General features: G+C 33.7%; 1 protein-coding gene and 1 pseudogene across 1 annotated transcript in view; one reads left to right on the forward strand and one right to left on the reverse strand.

The window, feature by feature from the left end:
* NID2 (nidogen 2) overlaps window positions 1-24803 on the forward strand; it is a 141980-nt gene that overhangs the window by 22371 nt on the left and 94806 nt on the right. Inside the window, exons 5-8 of the mRNA XM_074213350.1 lie at window positions 6003-6154; window positions 6465-6710; window positions 22702-22902; window positions 23558-23788. Of these exons, the coding sequence (XP_074069451.1) occupies window positions 6003-6154; window positions 6465-6710; window positions 22702-22902; window positions 23558-23788 (830 nt within the window). The remainder of the gene's footprint in view (window positions 1-6002; window positions 6155-6464; window positions 6711-22701; window positions 22903-23557; window positions 23789-24803) is intronic.
* On the reverse strand, window positions 15334-15741 carry LOC141506520 (small integral membrane protein 1 pseudogene; annotated as a pseudogene).

The raw sequence follows: 24803 nt of genomic DNA on the forward strand, positions 1-24803 counted from the left end.
GCTCTATCAACAATGTATTAGTGACCCAGATTTCCCACAACCCTTCCATCAATGATCATTGTCCTTTCTGGTCATATTGGCTAGTCTGAGAGGTATGAAGTGGTACCTCAGAGATGCTTTAATTTGCATTTCTCTAATAAGTAATGATTTAGAGCAATTTTTCATATGACTACGGATCACTTTGATCTCCTCATTTGTATATTGCCTTTGCATAGTGGATGCCATTTTCCATAATAGGTCCCTAAGAATTGACTTCGATCATTGAATTGATGGGACGTTCTGTATATATCAAGCCATTCCTTTTTCAGTGAGAAACATCAAATGGTCCCAAACATAAAAAGAGTTCTTTGAAGAACTTAAAAAGACTTTTAAAGTCAAATAAGGGAGATCAAGGAAAACTTAGGAAAAAATTAAGAACAACCTAAGAAAATCATGATAAGGAAATCAACCAACTTGAAATAAAAAACCAAAAACTTAAGGAAGAAACTAATTCCTTGAAAACTAGAATTTGGCTATATCAAAAGAATAAATAAAAAAATAAAAAGAGGATGCAAAACATTTCATAATATAAAATAGCTGATCTGAAAATTATGATTAAAAAAGAATATACAATATTATAAAAATTTATCAAGGAAAATTGGAATACTGCTGTGGTATAAGAAATGACGAGTTTTAGAGAAACTTGGAAAGATTTGAACCCAAAAAGGACATAGAAAGCAATCCACTTTGAGAGAAACAGATGACAAGTGAAAGTAAGCATAGTACTGTTTTACATATATGTATATGAGTATATATGAGTATATATATATGTTTATGGATATCTGTATAAGTATGTGCATGTGTATGCATCTGTGCTTAACTGTAACCTTTCTTGGGACAGGGAGAGGAAGAGGAAAAAATAAAATAAAAAGTACACAACAAAGAACAAGTTGTATAGCTTTGAAAATGATGTATACTCATTTTTACATGTTTTCTTGAAATGGAAATTCATTTTGTATTGAATCCATTCATGTTTTGCTGTGTACATAGCAATATTTTTCTTTTCTTATTTTGTATAATTTAAATACAAATTTATTTAATAAAATAAACTTTAAAACTTAGAAAAAACATTTAGATGCTTATCATGGTATGGTCTAAACAAAATTTCTAGACAATAGTATTTTAAAGATATAAAATCCATGTTTATATGAGATATACTGCTCATACTACATAGAGTAATCAGATATCACCACTTAAAGTTTCAAACAAGGAAAAGTTATGATGAACTTTTTTCCTTTTAAGAAAACAGAGAAATTCAACTATTGCAAACTAAGAAATAGAAATACATAAAAAATAAGAAAAATGCCAACTTTTTTCCCCAATATATTCCCAAAACTAGATGTCCAAGTAGTGAGGTGATAAAGCAGATAAAGTTCTAGACCTAGACTTAGAAAGATTCATCTTTGTGAATTCAAATTTTGCCTCTGAAACTTACTAGGTATGTGAATTTGGGCAAGTCATTTAATCCTATTTGCTTCAGCTTTCTCCTCTGTAAAAATGAGTTGGAAAAGGAAATAGCAAACCACTCTAGTTTTTTTTTTGCCAAGAAAATTCCAAACGGAGTCATGAAGACTCCAATTGGAATTACTAAACGACAATAAAAAAAGCTAGGTGTCTTAGTTGTATTTCTACAAAAAGCTTCAGTGAATCACGTGGAGCCCAAAGGTTTCAAATAAATAATCCATTTACTGAAAATACATTCAAATAGTTCTAAGTGAAAGCAGGTCCCTCAGTGAATTCACAAAGACAAAAACTAGCAGTAAGAAGATTAAAAACAGTTAGCATAGAGGATCCTTGAAGATCCTTGAAAAAAGTCCTAAAACTATTTGAATATTCCTCTTAACCAAAGGACCCACAATTGGGTCCCAAATTATTTGTGGACAAGAATAATCCCAACTGTCCCAGATCTGTAAGAGTTTCTTAACTCACAATAGTCCTGGCTGACTGTATTAGAGTGGGAAATTACTTCTTGCTTTCCCAGTATCCTAGCTTCAGGACTCAGACAACAGTGGCATAGGTAGCCAGAATCACAAATTCCAGTTTCATTGCACAACAGCCCACCCCCTCATCCTTGCTACAAATTGGAGATGGTCCCATCAAATCTGCAAAAAGTTGTCAGCTTATGGGGATATGCTAAACTTCATAGCTGGTTAGAACTCTTATCTTCCAGCTCATTTGGCCTCCAAGGGCCTTTAGCTAGTCCACATGACTGCTTTCTGCTCACTGTGGCCTCATGTTCCATTCTCACTCTTTTTTTTCTGACCCATTTAGCACAAAAGCCCCTGATTGCTTCCTAGTGGGAGTAATATCCTAATTTTCAATCCCTATGGAACTTACATGTTTTTCCTTAAAAGTTATTGAAGTCATTTTTGAAACTTGTCTAGTTTAAATAACTTAGGGTATTGCTATCACTTTTTGCTTAACTGAGCACCAAACAAACATGAGAAGCTCAAGAAGTGCTGAGATTCTTGGCTGACAGATTAAGGTTAACTCAGAAGAAGGGAACTTTACACAACTGAATCAGCTTGAGGTATTCTAAATACAAATCCTTGTTGAATGTCTGCTGAATGACTAATGAATATAGTCTCTTTCATTTGAACATTGTCTCTTTCATTCAAAAATTGAATATCCGGGGCATCTAGGTGGTGCAGTGGATAGAGCACTGGCCCTGGATTTAGGAGCACCTGAGTTGAAATCTGGCCTCAGACACTTAATAATTACCTAGCTGTGTGGCCTTGGGCAAGCCACTTAACCCCATTGTCGTGCAAAAACTAAAAAAAAATGAATATCCTTCTTGGGATGTGTATGAATGTATGTGAAACAGTGCCAGGCCTGGAATTAGGAAGACTCATTTTTGTGAATTCAAATCTGGCCTGATACTTAATAGATGGTTGAACCTGGGCACATCACTTAATCCTGTGTAATACAGTGGTGCAACCAGGGAAACCCAAAGCAAATGGAAGACCATGGCAGCACCTTGATTGGTATAGTCTGGGGAAGAATGCAGAATATGAACCTACCAGGGAAGCCTTAGGGAGAACTGAAATGTCCAGCAAGAATGGAAGCCATGTCCAGAGGCAGCCAACTGCAAAGCTCTGACCAGGGACACTGAAGCAGCCAGTGTTTTGATCTTAGGCTAACCAGAGAAAGGTGAAATCCGGTAACAGGAGTATAACATACTGAGGTCAAGACCAAACAAAGCCTTATGCAGGAACATGGGAGGGGGTTAGCATAAAGTTCCACATCAAGCTGTAAGATTGAAGATATAGATTAAAAGAAGAATACACTAAGCACAATGAAGAAGAAAGGAACTTCACAAAAAGTTCAAACAAAGCCTTGAGGTAGGGGGGAGAGGAAATAATATAGCCACAAGGATTTCAAAAGTACCAAAAATAAATAAAACAGGTGAAATTACCCAAAAAGCAATAGTGGACAGTAAAATGAATTGGAAAGCAAAATAAAGTAATATGCGAGTTAAAAAAAAGATATGTGAAACAAAACTTTACACAGGGTTAAAATCAGGGATTAAAGCAAAATATATCATGCTTCAGATAATCTCGTAAGTGAAATGGGTAGATAGAATCATGATTCCAAAACAGGCAACTGTATAAATAGATATGGTTAAAAGAGATAAATAGATAAACTGTAATTTTATAAATATGTGCCAAATGGTGGCATAATAATAAGTATAACTAACATAAGGGATTTAGTTAATATTGTGCTTTATGAATTGTAAAGTCTTCACCATATGTTATTTTATTCTCACAATAATCCTGTGAAGTAGGATGCTATTATTATCACGACTATTTTATAGATGGGAAAACTGAGACCCAGAGTGCATAAGAGACTTGCCCAGAGTTGTAAATGTCTCAGGTAGTTTCTGAAATCAAGTTATCTTCTTCCAAATCCTGCACTCTCTCAACAACACCTAGCTTCCCAGCTAGAATAGCATCAAACATCTAAAAGAAAAGCAATTCAAATTACAAGGAGAAATAGATTGTAAACTACTAATTGGGGACTTCATTGTTTTCCTTTTCAAGCCAAGATGAACCCACCATCAAGCTAAATAAACAAAAGTTATGAACCTAAATAGAAATTGAGAAAAAGTGAAACAATAGATTTGAGTACTAGACTTGGTTAGGAAGATCTGAATTGAAATCTAGCCTTAGATATTTATTAGCTATGTAACCCTGGACAAGTCACTTAAACAGCATATTCCTCAGTTTCTAATCTATAAAATGGAGATAATAATATCAACTAACTCTCAGAGTTGTTGTGAAGATAAAATAAGATGATATTTAAAAATTTTAAAGCATTGAATAAATGCTAGCTGTTATACTACTTCTATTGATACCATTATTATTACTACTTTACTACAAAAATTCTGAATTAGATGAGAATTAGTATTCATGTTTTTCAGTATTAATGGCACCTTTATAAGAGGGAAACATGTTCAGAGCATAAAAATTTCATAAATGAAAAAAGATTAAAAATATAAGCATTTCCTTTAATAATTCTAATGACAAATATTATAATCAATAAAGGGACTTTAAAGAAAAGCTTCATACTTGAAAGGAGTTTAAATAATTTGATCCTAAAGCATTCATAGAAATAATAGATAATTTTATTAAATAAATTTATCATACTTTTAATTTTATCATTACTATGTAATGCTTGTAATACTAAAACAGTTCTTAGGGAAAGTTTTGTATCATTAAGTTTTTCTATCTTCAAAAGAAAGAGCAAATTGAGTTAATTTGACAGGCAACCAATCAAATTAGGGGAAAAACCCAGTTAATCAAAAATTCCAATTCAATGTGAAAATGGAAATTCTGAAAATCAAGAGATACACAAAATTGAAAAAATAAATTGAATCAATTGCTAAAATGATTTTTGCAACTTTTTTAGAAGTTTTAAATTGTTTTTTAAACAATTAACTCATTATATTTCTAAAAGAGAAAAATTACAAAATGAAAATGAAAAGGAAGAAATCTCAGCAAATGGTGAAGTAAATTATATGAAAAATTTTGCCCAATGGTATGATAGCAAAATTATAAAGAAGTTAAATGAATACATATTTACAAAAATGCAATTTATATTCTAGTGAAAAGAACAAGAAATTGATCATTTAGATCATCTAGTCTCAGAAAAAAATGAATTGAAAAGGCCATAAATGAACTAATGCAGAATCAGTTGGATTTACCAGTGAATTTTATCAAGCAGCCCAAGATTGTTTAATTCAAGTAATACATAAACTTTTTGCATAAATAGAAAAAAAAAGAAGGGTTCTTAACAAGTTCTCTATTTTGCAATATGTATATACTTGATACTTAAACCAGGGAGGGATAAAAATTATAATAAATATAATATAATAAATAATAATAATAATAATTCAAAGCTATTGAATAAGTTAACAAAGAGACTATAGCAATATATCAAAATCAATTTTCAGAAATACAGGGCTATTGTGTATTGGAAAAACTATAAACATATTAATAATGAAAGAAAGATGTAGAAAAAACATTTTAAAAGCTACACCATATATTTATGGGAAACATGAGAACAAATGGACCTTTTCTTAATATGATAATTAGTATCTCTCCTACTAGATTGTAAGTTTTTTGAAGGAAGAAATGATACCTTATTCTACTTTTACCTTCCCCAATGCCTATCACTTATTGCCTTATAGATTTTTTAAAAATGTGTATTGTATTGAGTTTTTTTCCTAAAGTTTTTTTGCCTTATGAATTAAGCAGTTGTAACCATTTATATTCAGATAGCATTACTTTTTGCTAGCAAACAGATTTATTCTTATAGGTTGAATTCTGTTACATTCTAAAATGTATTTTTGTGTTTTTTTTTCAAACAAACAAATAACTGATTTTGTGGTAAGATTTTCTTTATTCAATTTGGAGGAGCTAGTTTTTTAACTTGGTCTTTTTCACATTATATACTTTCTTTTCGGTATTCACATATGAAGCTGCCAGCAAGGAGTCCTGTGAACAGAAGCACAGACAGTGCTCCCAACATGCTTTCTGCACAGACTATTCCACTGGCTTCTGCTGCCACTGCCAGTCCAAGTACTATGGAAACGGAAAGCATTGTTTGCTAGAAGGTAAAGTCTTGTTTCAGCTCTGCAAGGATTTCTTAAGGAATACATGTAGACATATCAACTCAGAGCTATGTTGGACTTCTTCCTCTCATTCTTTTCATTTACCAGTTAACCTCAGAGTTGAAGGGGAAGGAAACATGAACCTCAAAATAGGTTATTGAATTAATTATAAGTCAATAGAGAAAGAAGTAGAGATTTTTCTTTCAGAATTTAGTTTTTAAGAATGATATATGGAATTCATTTTTTTTTTCTGCACAGTCTAGGTCACTCATTACTATGGATACTGGGAGTAACTCTATTTTCCATCTTCTAGGAGCACCTCACCGAATCAATGGTAAAGTGAGTGGCCATCTCCATGTAGGACATACTCCAGTGTCCTTCAGTGAGGTAGACCTGCATGCCTACATTGTAGGAAATGATGGGAGAGTTTATATAGCCATCAGCCACATCCCTCATCCTGCAGCCCAGGCCCTGTTGCCCCTCACCCCAATTGGAGGCTTCTTTGGCTGGCTTTTTGCTTTAGAAAAACCAGGTTATGAGAATGGCTTCAGCATCACTGGTAGGTAGTATGGTTCATCTCTGGGAGGGCACACGTTCAACTGAACTTTTAGATTATTGCTTGTTGTAGATATGTCCTTGAAATTGTATTGTTATGTGTTCATTTTATCTAGTGCTCATTTACAAAATTACAGAGCTTTTAAAGAAAAAAAAGATAAAATGCATATGCAAAGAATGTGCATAAGTTTTCTACCTAATAATAAGTACAGTAAGAGCTAAAGATTTGGTAAATTCTTATGAACTTGTTTTTCCTCCACTAACCTGAAGCCTTACCAGGATGTGGACATGATCTTGCATTCTCAAACATTGATTCAGTGGAATATAATTTCTGGCATGAAAGGTTCAAAATATAGTGACAGACTGTACTTATTGTCTGAGAAGTAATAAACCTAAGATCATAAAGGATCATGATCATTACTCAATACTTTCTGCCTTACAAATCAAACTGCTTATTCTGAATTTTCATCCTTTTTAAAAAAAAAAAATCTCATTGCAGCCTTTGACACTGTTGATCATAATCTTCTTCTAGATATTCTTTCACCTCTAGTTTTATGTTGCTTGGGTTTTTTGTTTTGTTTGGGGACACTACTATCTCCTGGTTCTCTTATGAGAACCATGCTGAATTTCCCTCCATGTTGTGATCACTAATTCTTTTTTTCCTCTCTTATCTCACTTGATGACTGAGTCATTTCCCATAGAATCAATTATTGTCTCTATAAATTACCATCAGATCTATTTGTACATATAGCTACTATCCTAAATACTAGTCTCTTAACACTTTTTGCCTATTGGTCATCTCAAGTTGAATGTCCTACAGATTTGAAAAACTCAGAATATCCAAAAAAGAGCTCATTATTTTTCCCTCCAAATCTATTAAACATTGCTTATCCCTGTTCTGAGTATCAACATGCTCCCAGACACACAGCCTTCTGCCACTACCTCACTCTTACTCTTATCTTCTCTGAAATTTCAACCACCCTTGTGTAGGCCTCATCACCTCACCCTTGGAATATTGCAATAAATTGTTGGTGGGACTGCCTGTCAAAAGTCTTGTTTCACTCCAGTTCCCACTGTACTCAGCTTTCAGATTAATCTTCCTAAAGTCTAGGTCTGACCATAATATCCCCTTTTCCTCCATCCAGTAAACTCAGGTGGCTCCTTATTATTTCCAGGATCAAAGCCCTTTTTAACCTGCTGCTTTCCTACCTTTTCAATCATCTTTCACCTCACCTCCTTTACATATTCTGTGATCTAGTAACACTTTCCTCTTTGCTAATACTCAAACAAAACATTCCATTTTCTCTTGTTGACCTCCCTGCCTTGAATGTTCTCTCTCCTTATCATTTCCTCTTGGTTTACTTGTCTTCTTTCAAGTTTCAGCTAAATTCTACCTTCTACAAGACGCTTCCCCAGTCCTCCATAATTTAAGTGCCTTTCTTCTGAAACCAGCCCTAATACAAAACTGGGACTGTTTTTGTCATTTTAAAAATTCTTCATCACTTAATACAATACCTAACACATAGTTCACTTAAATAATACACAATATATTTCTTTTCATTCTTGTAGCACAATTTATTTATCCATTTCTGAGTTTATCAGCATTCATTTTTATCTCTAGTACTTTGAAAATACAGAAAACAATGCTATAAATATTTTAGTTTATTTAAGGTCTTTCTTCTTATCATATTTCCTTCAGGTATATGTCTAGTACTTTAATCTCTAGGTTGTGACCTAGAGTATGGATATATTAGCCATTTTATTTGTAATTTCAAATTGAATTCCAAAGAAGTTGTACTGATTCACAGCTCCAATAATGATACACAAGTTTGCTTATCTTTTAATAACCACACTAATGTGGACTATACATATCCTTTCTCAAATTTGTCAGCTTGCTGTATGATGTCAAAGTTCAGGATGGTTTTGATTTATGTTTCTTTTATTATCTTTAATTTGGCATATTCCTTAATATGGTTTTTAATAGTTTGAAGTTCTTCTGAAAAACATTTGTTCCTGTCCTTTGATCACTTTGGAGAACGGTTGTTGTTTTTAATGTATATATTTATATATGCATATATGTATATATGTGTGTATATTATATTTATAAACTTGCATATTATAATTAAGCAAATATAAATAGAAATATGTAGCTATATACATATTGGTTATCTGTCTCGTATATCAAATTCTGAAAATTTTGACACAAAGAGTTTTTTCCATTTTATTGTGGTCTTCTCATCCTTATGAATTAATTTTATTTATGAAGCTTTTCAGTTTTGTATAATCAGTTATCTTTTAAAATTGCCTCTAAGCATTATTTGGTTAAGAAAATATTTTCTATCCTTAAGCCCATATGTGACAAATAATCTGTTTCTTTTCTAATTTTTTAAATAGTATTATTTTCAATATTAAGGTAATATATATGTTTTGGATTTATTGTGGAATATGGCATAAAATCTTCTAATATTTTTAGCGTATTTAAGGGCTTTCTTATTATTATATTTCCTTGTGGTATATGCCTACTAGTTTAATCTCTTGGTCACAGAGTATGGGCATTTTAGTCATTTTATATATGTCATTCCAAATAGAAGTCCAAAATAGTTGTCCTGATTCCCATACTGTTTTCCAATTGCTCTAGCAGTATAAAACAAATAAACAAAAAGCAAAAGCAAGGAAATATGATAAGAAGAAAGACCTTAAATATTAAAACTTTTTCTGAAGTAATTTTTATTTTTAAGTTTATCAAGTTCCATTATTTCTTAATCTCACTTGTCTAGTTTTCATTTATCTATAACTCTACTCTTCAACCAGTATGAAATGATTTTATAATATAGTGGCTTTATAATATAGTTTGAAGTCTCCCTTCATCTCTGTCTCTTAAAATTTTTTCCCTGATATTTAAGGAAAATTTTTCTTCATATGAATTTTACTATTATTTTGTAGAGTTCTGCAATTTTGTAGTTTTGGTATGTCATTAAAGCTGTAAATTAGCTTTTCCTATATTACCTTTTTTTTTAAATCAGGTTGCAGTCTTTAATGCTGAGCATTCCTCCGGCTATTTAAGTTTTTCCTTATTTTTTCAAGGAATACTTTGTAACAGCATACAAGAATTTTATGTAGAGCACCAGCCCTGGAGTCAGGAGTACCTGAGTTCAAATCCAGTCTCAGACACTTAATAATTACCTAGCTGTGTGGCCTTGGGCAAGCCACTTAACCCCATTGCCTTGCAAAAACAAAAACAAAAAAAACAAAAACGAAAAAAAAGAATTTTATGTGCCTCGGTTGATTAATACCCAAATATTTTTTACATTTTGGAATTATTTGGATGGTATTTCCATTTTTGTAATTGTACTTGTGTTTTGTTATATAAAAAGTCTATTAATTTTTGTGGATAAATTTTGTAGCCTGAATCTTGGCTTAAAGTATTATTTCAAATGGCATTTTTTCTGATTTTCTAGGACTTGTAATCTTTTGCCTATCTTTATTTCTTTAATTTTTTTCTCTTGTCCTATTGCTATTGCTAGAATTTGTAGACCTTAAAAAAATCATAAAATTATGCTGAGTCCTTTATAAGTTTATCTTGTATAATCTTAATTGAAAACTCTGGCAATGAAATAATTTTTCACCTCTCTATTTGATTCACTATATTACTCATCACAGTTTTCTAAACCTTTCAATCCCAGCTTAAATCTTCTATGACTTTCTCCTCATTCCCTCAGCTGAAAATTTTGTCATGTATTTCACTGAAAAAAATTTAGACCAGTCTCTTCTTTCTGTCCCTTTCTCTTATGCCACTTAGATATATTCTATAAAAAACTTTTCCTTTACTGCCTCACCTTCATTTTGGGATTTAAGCTGGAAAAAAATCATAAAACTTTGCTGAGTCTACCTAAAATTTATATTACATGCACTCAACTTGGTAGTGGAATGTGATCCTTTTCCTTACCAAGACATATCACAGAAGTTATCTCATTTCATCTTGTCTTCTCCAGAAGAGTGCCCATTCTCATTCACTTTCAGTTTCTTACTGTCTAAAATAAACCCTCAATTTTTCCTGAGATTCCCTCTAGATGTTATATCTCTCCTGAGAAACTGACTTTCTTCAAGTTCAAATAAAACTCATCCTTCTATAAGATACTTTTCCTAATTCTCCTTGATGTTAGTACCTTCCCTCTGAGATTGTTTCCAATGTATCCCAACTATTTTTTAATTAAATTAAATTAAATTAATTAAATCTCCTGGAGAGTTAATTCAAGATTTCTGAAAGGAAGTTGGAGAACAGAGGTCAGCAGAGATTTTGGAGCAGCATAGGTAGATTTGAAAATCATGAGCATAGAGATGGTAATTAAATCTAAGGGAGCTGATGAAATCAACAGATGAAGTATTATAGAGGAAGAGGAAAAGTAGGCCCGGGAAAGAACTATGATAGGAGAGTTGATCTGAAAGAGGATCCAACAAAAGAGATGGAAAACAAGAGGTCAGATAGATAGGAGGAGAACCGAAAACCAAGAAAGAAGAGAGTAAGAAGTAGAATGATCAATAGCATTAAAGGCAGCAGAAAAGTTAAGAAGAATGAGAATTGAGAAAAGGCCACTAGATTTGGTAATTAAGAAATAATTAGTAACTTTAGAGGAAAAGAGTTTTGGTGAAATGATAATAACAGAGGCTAAATTGTAAGGGTCTAAGATGAGAGAACACCTATTATAAATGATCATTTTTCCAAGGAGTTTCAAAGGGAGGAAGAAATAGAGGATAATGGAGATGTCTGCAGTCAGTAGGACATGTGTTCAAGCAAGGACATGACAGAAGAGGCAATCTTCTGAAGGAAATGAGATGAAACAGGATCATTTGAAGAAGTAGAGGGGTAAGGTATGGAGTGAGGCCTCTTCATCATGTAGGAAAACTGTGAAATAGTGGCAGAGGCATATGAGTGCTATGAGATGAGAAAGGGAGAAGAAGGAGTTTACAACAAGTTACTTCATCTTTTTCTGTAAAATATGAAGCAAGGCTCTCAGAAGATAGAGTAGAGGAAGGTGGGAGTTTGAGGAAAAGTTTGCAAGAGTTATTATGGAGTGTGGAGTAGTGAGTTGTTAAGAGAAGGATAGTAGGACTGCTTAGCAGTAGTGAGGACCCAGTTGAGTTTGTATAACAAATTTGTAGTGGACTAGTCAAAATGATTTTCTCCAACATCAATCAGCAACATGTGGATGAAAGTGAAAGAGGACAAATGATGGGAGCCCAGTCTTTCTGGGCATACGATTAAGGGCACTGGGGATTCTAGAAAGAACAATGCAGAAGTGAATTGCCCCCCCCCCCCCAATCAGTCAAGAAGGCAAGAAGAAAGTAGCTTGGCTAGGTCAAGGGAGAAGGGCTAGGAAGAATTGAGGGCTCGAGGGATTGAAATAGGGCTTTGTAAGGGATGGAAGAAGTAGACATGAAAAGGCAATGATTACAGTCAGATAAAGAAATCAGAATAACATGAAAAACATGACTGTGTGTAATTGAGGTGGGATGAAGAAGTACCTCATGAGAAGTGAGTAGATTGAGGAACTGAATGGTTAGGGAAGAGATTTCTTAGGCCAGTGTTATAAGGTTTAGTCCATGATGTTTCAGATTTGTTTCATTAGTTTATCTTTTTTGATTTAATAATTCATTTTCACCTTTATTTCCTTGTATACTTTTAGAAAATCACCTCTAAATGTTTTTTCTTATTCTATTGTTGTTTTATCTCCAGAGGTGTTTCCCTGCCCCCAGCAGGATAATTTATTTTGTTAGTACCCGGCTTAATTGTTTCATTTGTTTACTTTCTTATGTTTCCCTTTCTTGTTGTGGTTTTTTTTAAGTATAAAGCACTTTTATATCTTTTATTAAGATCCATTTTTTCCACTGATAAGTAGACCTAGGTTTGTAAGGTGTCAATATTGTTTGCATATTCTTTGGAATATATTGTTGCCTTCTCACCTGTGGTTAGAATAGTTCTTACAGAACTATTCATTATTTGAATTTTCTTTTCAGTGTATTTGAAGGATTTTTTCCATGACACTTGGAGAATTTATTTTTTGTGACTGGAATTTGTTAAATTTAACCACAGTGTTTCATGCAATTTGCACCATTATTATATTTTTCTGAAGGCCATCTGATGATTCCTTTGATTGACAGTCCAGAGACTTATCAGCAATTTTTATATTATTTACTTTTTTTCAGGTTTTTTTACTCATCATGTTCATTTGGGAAACATTATCCTTAAGTTGTCTCTCCATTTCTAGTTTTTTAGATCAACTTATTTTAATTTTATGTTGTCAGTCATTTTTTTAAGTCACATCCAACTTTTGTAACCCATTTGGGTTTTCCTTGGCAAGGTTACTGGAATAGCTTGCCATTTCCTTCTCCTGTTCATTTTCAGATGAGATATGATAACCAAAGAAAAATAGGGTTGAGTGGCTTACCAAGGGTCATATAGCTAATGTCTATGGCCAAATTTAAAGTTAGTCAGGAGACTTGCTAACACCAATTATCCAATTATTCTCATATTAATTTTAGGAAGGACTAAAATTTTAGGCTAAATTTGCTCAAATGTCATACCTAAATCAAATGTGCTTAGTACTGACCTATGAAATAAGGATTTAATATTGCATTTATACTGATAATCTGTCATGATTATAGAAACTTGCCATAGAAGAAAATAGGGACATTATATAGTAAGGGAAAAATGATTCCCTAGCTTCATGTCAGTTCTAGGCTAGTCATATAGATAACCAATTTTATTGAACCAAACTTAAAAAACAGAATATTTTCCATTCAAGAGGAGATGTCATATGGGGAAGTTGAGTTAGGAAACTTTTATCTCAGCCCATACTGAGTCATTCTTTTAGCTTTCCCCATTTGAATTCTATTTTTAGTTTATGGATGTCAATCCCATACAAGTTAAAGACATCATGGATCATTGACTTGATAAAATAATATCAGTTACAGTCTCATGAGGTCTAATGGAAATTTCCAGTAATTTTAGCTTCCTAACTTTTGGTGTATTTAGTTTTGTTTTTTGGCCAAGGCAATGGGGTTAAATTGCTTGCCAAAGGCTGTGTCTGAGGCCAGATTTGAACTCAGGTACTCCTGACTCCAGGGCTGGTATTCTATCCACTGTTTCACCTAGCTGCCCCCTGGATTTAGTTATTAAGGATCACATATCCATAATGTAGATGAAAAAAAGTTCAAATTTCTATTGTGAACTTAAGCCCCAGCCTGGCTTGTAATTTATATATTGTTGCAATAAGCCATATTCTTAGGTGACCTCTAAAGCAGCTTCTTCCTTCTAGACCTGCTTCTCAGGTTCAAAGGCTAAATACAAACTAAATATAAAATAGTGCTAGAAGAAGAATCATTTTGTGAAAAATACCTGAAACTTTAGAGAATTTCAATTATTACATTATGGGTATCTAAATTGGAAAATGAGTCTTGTCTTTCTTAATATTTTTAGATCTTTTGACTAATTTTACATTTACATTTATAATGTAAAATTCTTAATTCAGTTTTTTTTTTTGAGGTCACACCACAGGAAAGTGGCTATTTATTAGAATCCTTCCAGTCTAGCTTTTTTTTCTTCTTTTCCATTATATTCTGCCTCTTTGGAAAGGCACGAGAAGGGGTGGGGTGGAGGGAGAAGGCTGGGGGCTCAACCCTCAGAACACCTCAGTCTTCCATGGCTCAGCCTCTGCTTCTTGGGTAAGGTCATGGATCAAAATGGGGACTGTTTTCTCCTGGCTTCAAGAGGCTTTGTGACATCTATGACTAGGGGCCTTTAGAAACATAAGATCCCCAATTTAAATTCACTGGGGTTTTTTCCCCTTCAGGGAAGGTCAGGGGATCTAATTCCCTGGGCATAGTGCAGCAATCAAGGGCAAGTCCAGGGGAGGGAGCAAAGGAATAACTTTAAAATTAAAACCTCTTTCAATGGCTCCAGAGCTGAAAGGCTAAGACAACTCCCCCCCCCCCCCACCAGACACACAAATATAACAGGAATGGGCAGTGGCACAACTGTAAGCCTGTGGGTTCAGAGAGGGAACCTAAAGCTTCAACAACAGATTGGGGGGGGGGGTAAGGTTATAAATTTCCCTGCTGAAACCAAGGGAAAATTTTGGGCTTTGTTAGGATTCCATATTGAATCATTGCCACAGAAACAAAAATTTAGAGATGGAGGGGACCTTCAAAGCTATTTGGTGTCATTGGTGACTTCTAATTTTCTGATTCATATCCGGAAGAGTTGGGATTTGAACCATACATATTGTAGTAACTCTCCCTGGAGGGGTGATCCAAAGGAGAGGTTATCTGCTTTGTGAATAAGAACACAGGGGTAACCAAGGAGGGAATTAATGGGAGATATAGTGCTGGGGCTTTAGCATTTGAGTATAGTATCTCTCTCTGGGTTGAATGAGGATGGTTTGGTCTGGAGTTTTATTCTGGGACAAAGGAGAAGAGAGATTTGTATGTATTTCGGTGTTAGTATATCTGTCTTTCTGTGGGTCTGTGTCTCCATGTACGATTGTCTCTTCTTCTGTCCAGTGTCTGTTTCAGTATGTGTCTGTTACTCTAGTAATGTTGTCTCTCTGAGACTTAGAATGTGCCCATCTATCCCTATGTGTTCATATCTATATCTATTGGTACATGTGCCCCCAGAGGCCAGCCTTGGTGATCTAAGCTGAGAAGTAAGAGGTTTCTGAGTAGTGGAGGTCTCCTGGAGAAGGTATCCAGCAGACTCTGCTACTTGCACTTGTGGATGTAGTATCTGGTAGTATAGACAAAGATGAAGATGACCCAGAAAAGAATAATTCCACTTATCACCTTCACGGCAATGCCCATCTTCCCAGTGCATAGTTTGGTACAGATGCGCTCACAACCCGAACTCTCCGTGGCTGACACATTCATGCTGACCTCATCTTGGCTGTTATTCCATCTGCTGTACTGGACGGCGCTCTCCTGGGACTCCATTCTTCCAATACAGGAGTGGGAAAGCTGGGCTCCAGTGGGCCGGGGGCAGGTCAGGGCTGGGCGTCTGCGGCTCTGGGGGCTCCGGTGTGCGTGGATCTGGGATGCAGGGGCGCTGGCTGCTGCCCCCCTCACCTGCAGCTGTCACCTGGGGCTCCCCAGCTGGCGCCCAGACCCCCAGCTCCAGGAGTTGGGGTGGGGCCTTTGGCAGAAGAGGCTGGGGGTATCTTGCAAGGCCAGGAGTTGAGCTGCTTGGGCTGGGAGGCTGGGATTCTTAATTCAGTTTTGTAAATTGTGTCATATTTCTTATCAATTTACTTTATGAGTATACTATATTAAGCTATAGAAAAGATATTATGGTTTCTATTAATTTGTGGTTCAAATGACAATTCAAAGTACTACAAGTAGTACTATAATTAATCAGAAATCACCAATAGTATTCATCTTTCTTTTTACACTTGCCCATATCAATGGAATTTGCTATGGGAGAAGAAAGGCAGGGGCATAGCAGTATTAGTTCTATTTGATTTTAGATATGAGTCAAAGACAGTATGACAGGATTCTAAGTCAGGCTCAGAATGAATCAGGTGGGAAAATGTCTTATTTACCAATATAAGGAATAAGTCTATCAAATCCTACTTTCACCTTCACTTAGTCATTCTCTCTACCTTCTCAGGGACTTCTGTGGATTTGGTGTCAGTCCTGAGACTGCAGGGACACATGGTATTTCTCCTGAATGATAAACCAGCAGACTTGTGAGGGGTTAGACACTTATGTCTGGATTGAAGACTTAGAACAGAAACAAATTTAAAGTTCCAAAGGTCTCTTCCTCAAATAGGAAAATTTCACTAATTATAGCCTATAACTAGATTCTTGTTATTTTTCTTATATGGAACCTCAAAATCTCATTTCAGCTTTAATTCATTTCAACTATTTCAACTATTCTTAAATTTCATCAATTCACAACTATCATTCACAGATTTTATCTATTCACAACTATCTGTTTCTCCCAGTAACCCTAGGAGATAAAGGTAAATATTTATTATCTACTCTGTACTTACAAGGACTAATTAAACTGTAATTCACTATAATGAAGTTTTAAATTATGATTTATAACTAATATTATTTATTATAGGTAATTTGTAATTAGTATTGACAGCACTTAAATCTCAATATTTTACAAGGGTACATTGTTTTTGGTTGTCTTATATTAAAAAGAATTATTGGTGACACTCCTAGTCTGTTTTTTTATATCTTTGAGTCACCCCCCCAAAATCAGATAATTTAATAAAGATCTTAAATCATTGTTTTATAACTCTGTAAACTTCCAAATGATAAGAAGTTTAAAAACATTGTTTAACATTTCATCCTATAAAATGTTTCTTTATTCTAAAGTATTTTGCAGTTTCTACTTTCCCTATCAAAATTTTATTATTTTATAATTTTATAAAAAATATACTCATTTTAATTTGATCTTTTGTAATCTGAATACCCTGTATTAAGTATGCATGAACCTAATTTGTTTCTATTCCTATTTTTTATTCTCATTTAATTTCATCTTCAATAAGTCTTTCCCTAACATATATTATTACCTTATTTATACAATTTGAACTTATTTTCATCAAATAAATTATTTTAACATAAGTTGTACTGTATTATAATTTACCAAAACGATTTAAATTGCAGTGATATCATTAAATTTCACTTGCCTTCAGTTGCTTTATGGATCAAATGGAGTTGGTTTGGGTTTGTTGTTTTTTGGGGAGGTGGAATGGGGTTCAAGCACTTTGGTATTGACCTTCAAATAGGAGTCCCACTTATGTCTTGCTTGGTGCCCTCATGTGGGTTGTTTAAAAGCAGTAAACAACAGAAGGATAAATGAACTCCAATTTCAACTCACTTTTATATTTTTCTGAGGATGTTCTAAAGTTTCCTTGTTCTGCTTTATACTAATAAAAATGTCTCCTGTAATAAACTTATCCTAACTTTAAGTGTAGTTTTAAGTACTGTTCTTCCACACTAAAATTAAAACCAATTTATCAGATTAATACCCCCAAAATTCAATCTTAGCAAAAGCATTTCCTTTTCAAATTCTAAAATGTGATGTTATTTAAGTTCACAAGAGTTTTATTCTAATTGTTCTTGTACTGTTTCCTAAGTTTTTGTAAATTTTAGTACTTCCCTGAATTGCTATTATAATGAATCTCTTCTGAACATATCACATGACTAATAAAATAGTTCTTAAAATTCAAATGACAACTTTAAATTGACAACCTTACTCATTTTAAAGGCCACATTTAAGGAATTACTGATCTTTGTTACTTTTTTTTCCTTAAACTTACAGAGTTTTCTAGTACCTCATTAGCTCATCAAAATATTTACAAGACATTTAAATTATAATTTAGAAATGAAAGAAAATTGATTATTTCATTTTTACAAATTTGGTTTGCAATAATTTTTTTCAAATCATGATTTTCAATTAATTTCTGCATCTGTTTTTCAACTCAGCAGTTTCATTTCTCCTTTTATCAGTTCATGTAAATTTTTCCAGATTTTTAAGAAAGCATCCTTTCTTATAGGACAATAGAACTTTATTATAATCATATGCTTCAATTGATGTGCATCCCCTCAATTTCCAATTCTTTTCCACCACAAAAAGAGCTGCTCTATATGTATATATGTGTATATATTTAAGTTCTTTTTCTTTCTAAAAAACTTCTTTGGGGTACAGACCTAGGAGTGGTCAAATGCTGGATCAAATGGTATGTACAGATTGTGCTTTGGGTATTGTTCTAAATTGCTTTCCAGAATGGTTATATCAGTTCATAATGGTAACAACAGGGCATTATTATCCCAATTTTCCAACATCTCTTTCACTATTTCTCACATTCCTTCTCTGCCATACTAGCCAACCTGATAAGCGAGAAGTAGTAGCTCAGAGTTGTTTTAATTTGCATTTCTCTAATCAATAATGGTTTTTTTCATTTGACTATCAATGGCTTTGGTTTCATCATCTGAAAACTACCTGTTCATATTCTTTGACCATTTATGAATGGGGAAATGACTCATTCTCTTATAAATTTGATTCAGTTCTCTATATATTTTAGAGATGAAGCCTTTATTAGTGACACTTGCTGGAAAAATTTTGCTTCTGTTTTCTACTTTCTTTCTAATCTTTGTAAAAAAAAAGCCCTTTTAAATTTCATGTAATTCAAGTTATCCATTTTAAATCCCATAATGTGCTCTATATCTTGTTTTGTATATTTGATAGATAAAACAATTCCACATTCCCCTAACTTGCTAATGGTGTCACCCCTTTTGTCTAAATCATTTTGACCTAAAGTTTGTATATGGTGTGGGATATTGATCTAACCCTAGTTTCTGCCAAACTACTTTCCAGTTTTTACAGCAATTTTTTGTCAAATTTTTTCAGTTCTTGTCCCAAAACTTTGGATCATTGTATTATTAGATACAAGATTACCATAGTGATTTTCTGTTCCTGTTGCACTTATCTATCACTCTATTTCTTAGTACACAATTGTTTTGATGATTACTTCTTTGTAATACAGCTTGAGATGATGTATGGGTAGACTACCTTCTTTCATATTTTTCCTTAATTCCCTTGATATTTTTTACTTTTTGGCCTTCTAATATAAATTTTTTTTTAGTTTTTTTGCAGGGCAAATGGGGTTAAGTGGCTTGCCCAAGGCCACACAGCTAGATAATTATTAAGTGTCTGAGATCGGATTTGAACCCAGGTATTCCTGACTCCAGGGCCGGTGCTTTATCCACTGCGCCACCTAGCCACCCCCCAATATAAATTTCTCTATATTTTTTTAATACTGTGAGTTTTCTTTATTGAAATGATAGTTTTTGTTTTTGATAGCTAGGTAACACAGTGGATAGATTATGGGGCATAAAGTCAGGAAGACTCATCTTCTTGAGTTCAAATCTAGCCTTAGACATCTGCTTTGTGATCCTGGGCAAGTCAGTTGACCCTGTTTGCCGGTTTTTTCATCTGTGAAATGAATTGGAGAAGGAAATGGCAAATCATTCCCCAAATAGGGTGACAAAGGAGTCAGACATAAATGAAAAATGACTGAACAACAAGTTTATATTTTGGAAGAATTTGAAAATCAAAGAGAAAAAGTAGAATATATATATATATATATATATATATATATATATATATATATATATATGTTTTACTGATATTTTTCTGCAAAAGCAGTCTACTACCTGGAAAATAAACCATTGCTCAGATATGAGAGTAAACAAACGTTTTAATCAGAAAAATTGCTTGGAATTTATGGAATCAAAAACTAGCATTTATTTATTTGTTTTAATCAGCCATAATTCAAATTCTTATCCTCCTATTCCAATCACCTCCCTCAAATGAGAACACAAGAGAAACAAAATACATTGCAAACATGTAGTCCATTAAAACACGTTCTTCATTGTCTATATACCAAAAAGAAATGAATCTGAGTCTTTCATTTCCATTTTGAGAAGTGAGAACCATGATTCATCATCCTGAATTGTGTCTGGTCACTACTGAGAAGAATTCAACACAGTAATATTTCATTTATGTATCATGAGTTGTTAAATGATTCCATAATTTTGAGTATTTATCCCTCCCTCACTATTCTCATTGCCATCTCAGAAAGTACTATAATGCCCATCAGTTGAGGAATCAGTGAACAAGTTGTTAAATATTAGTATAATGAGGGGGCGGCTAGGTGGCGTAGTGGATAAAGCACCCGCCCTGGAGTCAGGAGTACCTGGGTTCAAATCTGGTCTCAGACACTTAATAATTGCCTAGCTGTGTGGCCTTGGGCAAGCCACTTAACCCCATTTGCCTTGCAAAAACAAAACAAAAATATTAGTATAATGAAATACTATTGTGTTAGTAAAAATGATAAGCAGGACACTCTCAGAAAGATCTGGAAAACTTACATGAACTGTTGCAAAGTAAAATAAGCCGGGAAAACATTATTTACAGTAAAAGCAATATTATATTATAATCAACTATGATTTACTTAGCTATTCAAAATAGAATGATCAAAGATAATTCTGAAGAATTTATGATGAAAAATCTAACAAAAGAACTGATGGAATCTGAGTGTTTATTGAAGCATATTTTTCTTTAATTTCTTTATTTTTCTTGGTTCGTTTTGGTCTGTTTTATTTTATAACATGACTAACATGGAAATATATTTTGCATGTCTGCATATATAAAATTGCTTGCTTTCTCAATGGAGAGGAAGAGAGAATTCAGAACTCAAATTTTTTTAATAAATTAAAAAAATGGTTTTTGCATGTAATTTAAGGAAAAATAAAATTTAAAAAATGTTTTTAAAAGTCATAAATTTATTTGTACATACTTGAATTTGTTTTGTTTGGGACTAATGACTCCATATATTAGGATATATTATTTATCATGTTAAAATCATGGATTAAATCATGGGTGATCCTGACTTTGACTCCTTAGTACTTGAATTCTCTCTTTTTTCTCCGTTTGCTTATTTTTTCGATGACCTGGATATTCTGGATTTCGGCTATAATTGTCCCAGGAGGTTTTATTTGGGGGACTTTTTGAGGATGTGACTGGGGATAGGATTGTTAGGCCTTTTTTTTGGTCATGGCTTTCAGATCAGTAATTCTTAATTTTTTTCCCTCAATTTGTTTTCTAGGTCAGTTGTCTTTCCTATTAGATATTTCTTATTTCTTCTATTTTTTTCAGTCTTTTGACTTCTTTTTAAACATTTATTGTTGCCTCATGGAATCATTCTTTTATTTGGCCCATTCTAATTTTTAGGAAGTTTGTTGTTGGGCATGATTTTATGTCTCTTGTGCCAAGCTATTACTCTCCTTCAAGTTCCTTTTTTCATGCTCTCATTTCTAATTTATTTCCTCAAGTAATTTCGTCTTCCCCCTCTTTTTTTAGTATTTTTAGTTCTTTTTATATCTCTTGCAGGCATTCTAGTTGACATTTTGCCTAAGTTTTATTTTCTTTGAAACTTTTGAGATGTTTTGGAATCATTCTCTTTTTCTGTCTTGAGCTCTTGATAACATAATAGATGCTTATGAAGGGATTCTTTTTGCTTGTTTGCCCATTCTTCCAGTCTACTCTCTAATTTAGGACTGACTTGATGGGGTAGATGGGGGTAAAGGGAAGGTCTGGCCTGTAATGTTGCTCCTTTTTTACTAGGATACTGTGTTATTTTAGTACCTCAGGGATAGGAGATATGATCAAGAACAAAGTCTGGTTGCTCTATCCTAATCCCCTCTGAACACTACTAGTTTCTACACTTTTGGTCTGAGAAATATTATATTAGACTACTGTTATTTCATAGTGGTAGGGTTGTAGGTTCCCTTACCAGTTAGTGTTTTATCTTGATTCTTCTTCTGTAGATAGGGCAAGAGACTAGAAATGACATAATGCTCTGCACCTGGGATCTGAGTCATACCACTGACTTTTGAACTTTCTGCTTTCTAGCAACCCCCATAGCTAGAAACATCACCCCTAGATTCCTTTCTTGGGTCTTTCTAGATCTGTGACCCAGAACTATGTGAAGGATGACAACAATGCCAGTTTTCACCTATCTTAATACCAGTGCCCAAGTGTGGGTCTAGTGAAACCCTGGTATCAGTATGAGACCCTTCCTATAATGTACAGTCTCTCCTTGTGTACTAGAATGCTTCTGCAGCATGATCCAGATTTGATTTCATCCCCATTGTCTGTCTCCCTATACCAAACTGGCTGAGACAACTCATTGTGATTTTTTTCTGGACTTCTCTAGATCTTTTTTTTTTAAGAGAAGCTTTATTGAAGCTTTATGGCTTACCACTTTATCATTTTGACACCTTCAACTTTTTGATGCTTTTTGGTGTTAACTCTCTGATAATCTTAGTTACTTCTTAAATGTAAAAGAAATGAAAAGAAGAAAAAATGAGTAAGAGTTATTTCTGTTTCTCTTTTGCTGTATTCTTTTTCTTCTATCTCTTGAAAGGTGCTGCCTTCAGTAATCACATGGACATCACCTTCTACCCAGGCGAAGAGAGAGTTCATATTACTCACATTGCTGAAGGACTTGATCCAGAAAACCACCTAAGTGTTATGACAAATATTCAAGGCCAGGTGCCTTTCATCCCAGCAAATTTTTCAGCCCATATTGCACCATACAAGGAGATTTACCACTACTCTGATTTGGGTATATATATATATATTTATAACTTTTTTTTTTGCTATATTCTGTATATCAAATAAAATACCTAACTTTATATAGTTTGGGGCTTTGGAATTCAAGGATAATAGAAATTCATAGCTAACACTGAAAGTTTATTTTAAGCTAATGACTACAGTCTTCACCAAATTTACACCAGAAGTATAATAGATATCCCTATTTGCATTTTACCTTCTCTGATTGCCCTTCCCTCCTCCTGGCATGTAGGGATTTAACTGCCCTGACAAAAAAGAATAAGAGGTAGAGGGCATGAATCAATCACTGACTGGTTACCCCTTGTAAAATTTAAAGGAGACAATAACCATAAACTGTCTCTTCAGAGATAAGTTTTAGCTAAAACACTGCTCAAACTAAAAAAGAATAATTTTTCTTCTCTTCCTTACTTATTCAGATTTGCTAGGAGAAGTACTGATCTCAAAATACTGTACTCTATAGTGACTTTATTTTCCTTTACTCTACAAAATGATTAGCATGTTTATTTGTTGTAATTTCTGAATCCTATCTATTGACTTGCAGGTCTCCTAACTATCTGCATGTTTTAAGAATTAAAAAAACTTGTACCAAATTAGAACAACTACTTTTAAAATGTGTTTATTTAACAATTTTAATATTTCCTTTGCAGCTGTGACTTCCACAACCTCAAGAGAATATTATCTTTCATTTGGTGAAATCAACCAAACATTCACTTATCATTTACAACAGAATATCACTTACCAGAATTGTAAGCATACTCCTAACCCTAGGATTATTCCTAGAACTCAGCAGCTAAACATGGATCGTATATTTGCTTTATATAATGAGGAGGAAAAAGTGCTCAGATATGCTATGACCAATCAAATTGGCCCTATGGAAGGTAAGAAAATATTTTATTAGCAAGGGTTGCATTTAATCAGTAATTCATTACCTTTTACCTGTTCTCAAGAGGTTAATTCTTTCAGAAAATAAAGATGGATTGGAAAATAAGTGATTCATAATCATGCCTAATTCCTAAGAAATTATCTAAAACTTGGTAACTATAATGAAAATTTTAATTTCTACTTTTTGAATGCATTCCTTTCTTCTGGATACTATGTATAATTTAACAACTGGCAAATTGATTATAATTTATTTTTCACAATAATATAGCTATTTAATGCATTGTTGAACTAAGGTGGAATATCTATTGTAAAAGACAACAGATAGTCATTTGGGATTTTTTTAAATAGTAGTAGATAAGGGACATAAAAGTGTTTTGATCATTTTAAGCATTGAGTCAAGAGAACCAAATTCAAATCCTCTGACAATTTTAGATTTGTGATTATGGACAAGTTCAGGTCATGGGATTCAGGACTTAAAATAATTAATTCAAGCCCCTCAATTTACTTTGCACTAAAGATAAGTTCAGTTGCCTCCAGAATCCAAAAGAAGGTAAACAAACCCCTTCAAAACTCATGAACTGATTCTCACTGACCCTGAGCTCACTCTGCAGCCCTCCCTAGCTTCTAATACTACTGACAGTGTACTGATCTATACCAACTGACTGAAGAAAATGAAACAGTCTTATAATAGTCTCTCCTCCCTTTTGAATTGGATGAATACTCCAATTGTAGACTGGGGAAATTTGCCCTAGCTAGCACAGCCAGGTGACTTCAACTTTTCAGGAGCAAATCCTACTAGAGACTACAATCCGGGGCGGCTAGGTGGTGCAGTGGATAAAGCACCGGCCTTGGAGTCAGGAGTACCTGGGTTCAAATCCAGTGTGAGACACTTAATAATTACCTAGCTGTGTGGCCTTGGGCAAGCCACTTAACCCCACTGCCTTGGAAAAACCTAAAATAAGTAAATAGATAGATAGATAGATAGATAGATAGATAGATAGATAGATAAAT

Source organism: Macrotis lagotis, chromosome 1 (assembly GCF_037893015.1).
Source record: "Macrotis lagotis isolate mMagLag1 chromosome 1, bilby.v1.9.chrom.fasta, whole genome shotgun sequence".
Classification (NCBI taxonomy): domain Eukaryota; kingdom Metazoa; phylum Chordata; class Mammalia; order Peramelemorphia; family Peramelidae; genus Macrotis; species Macrotis lagotis.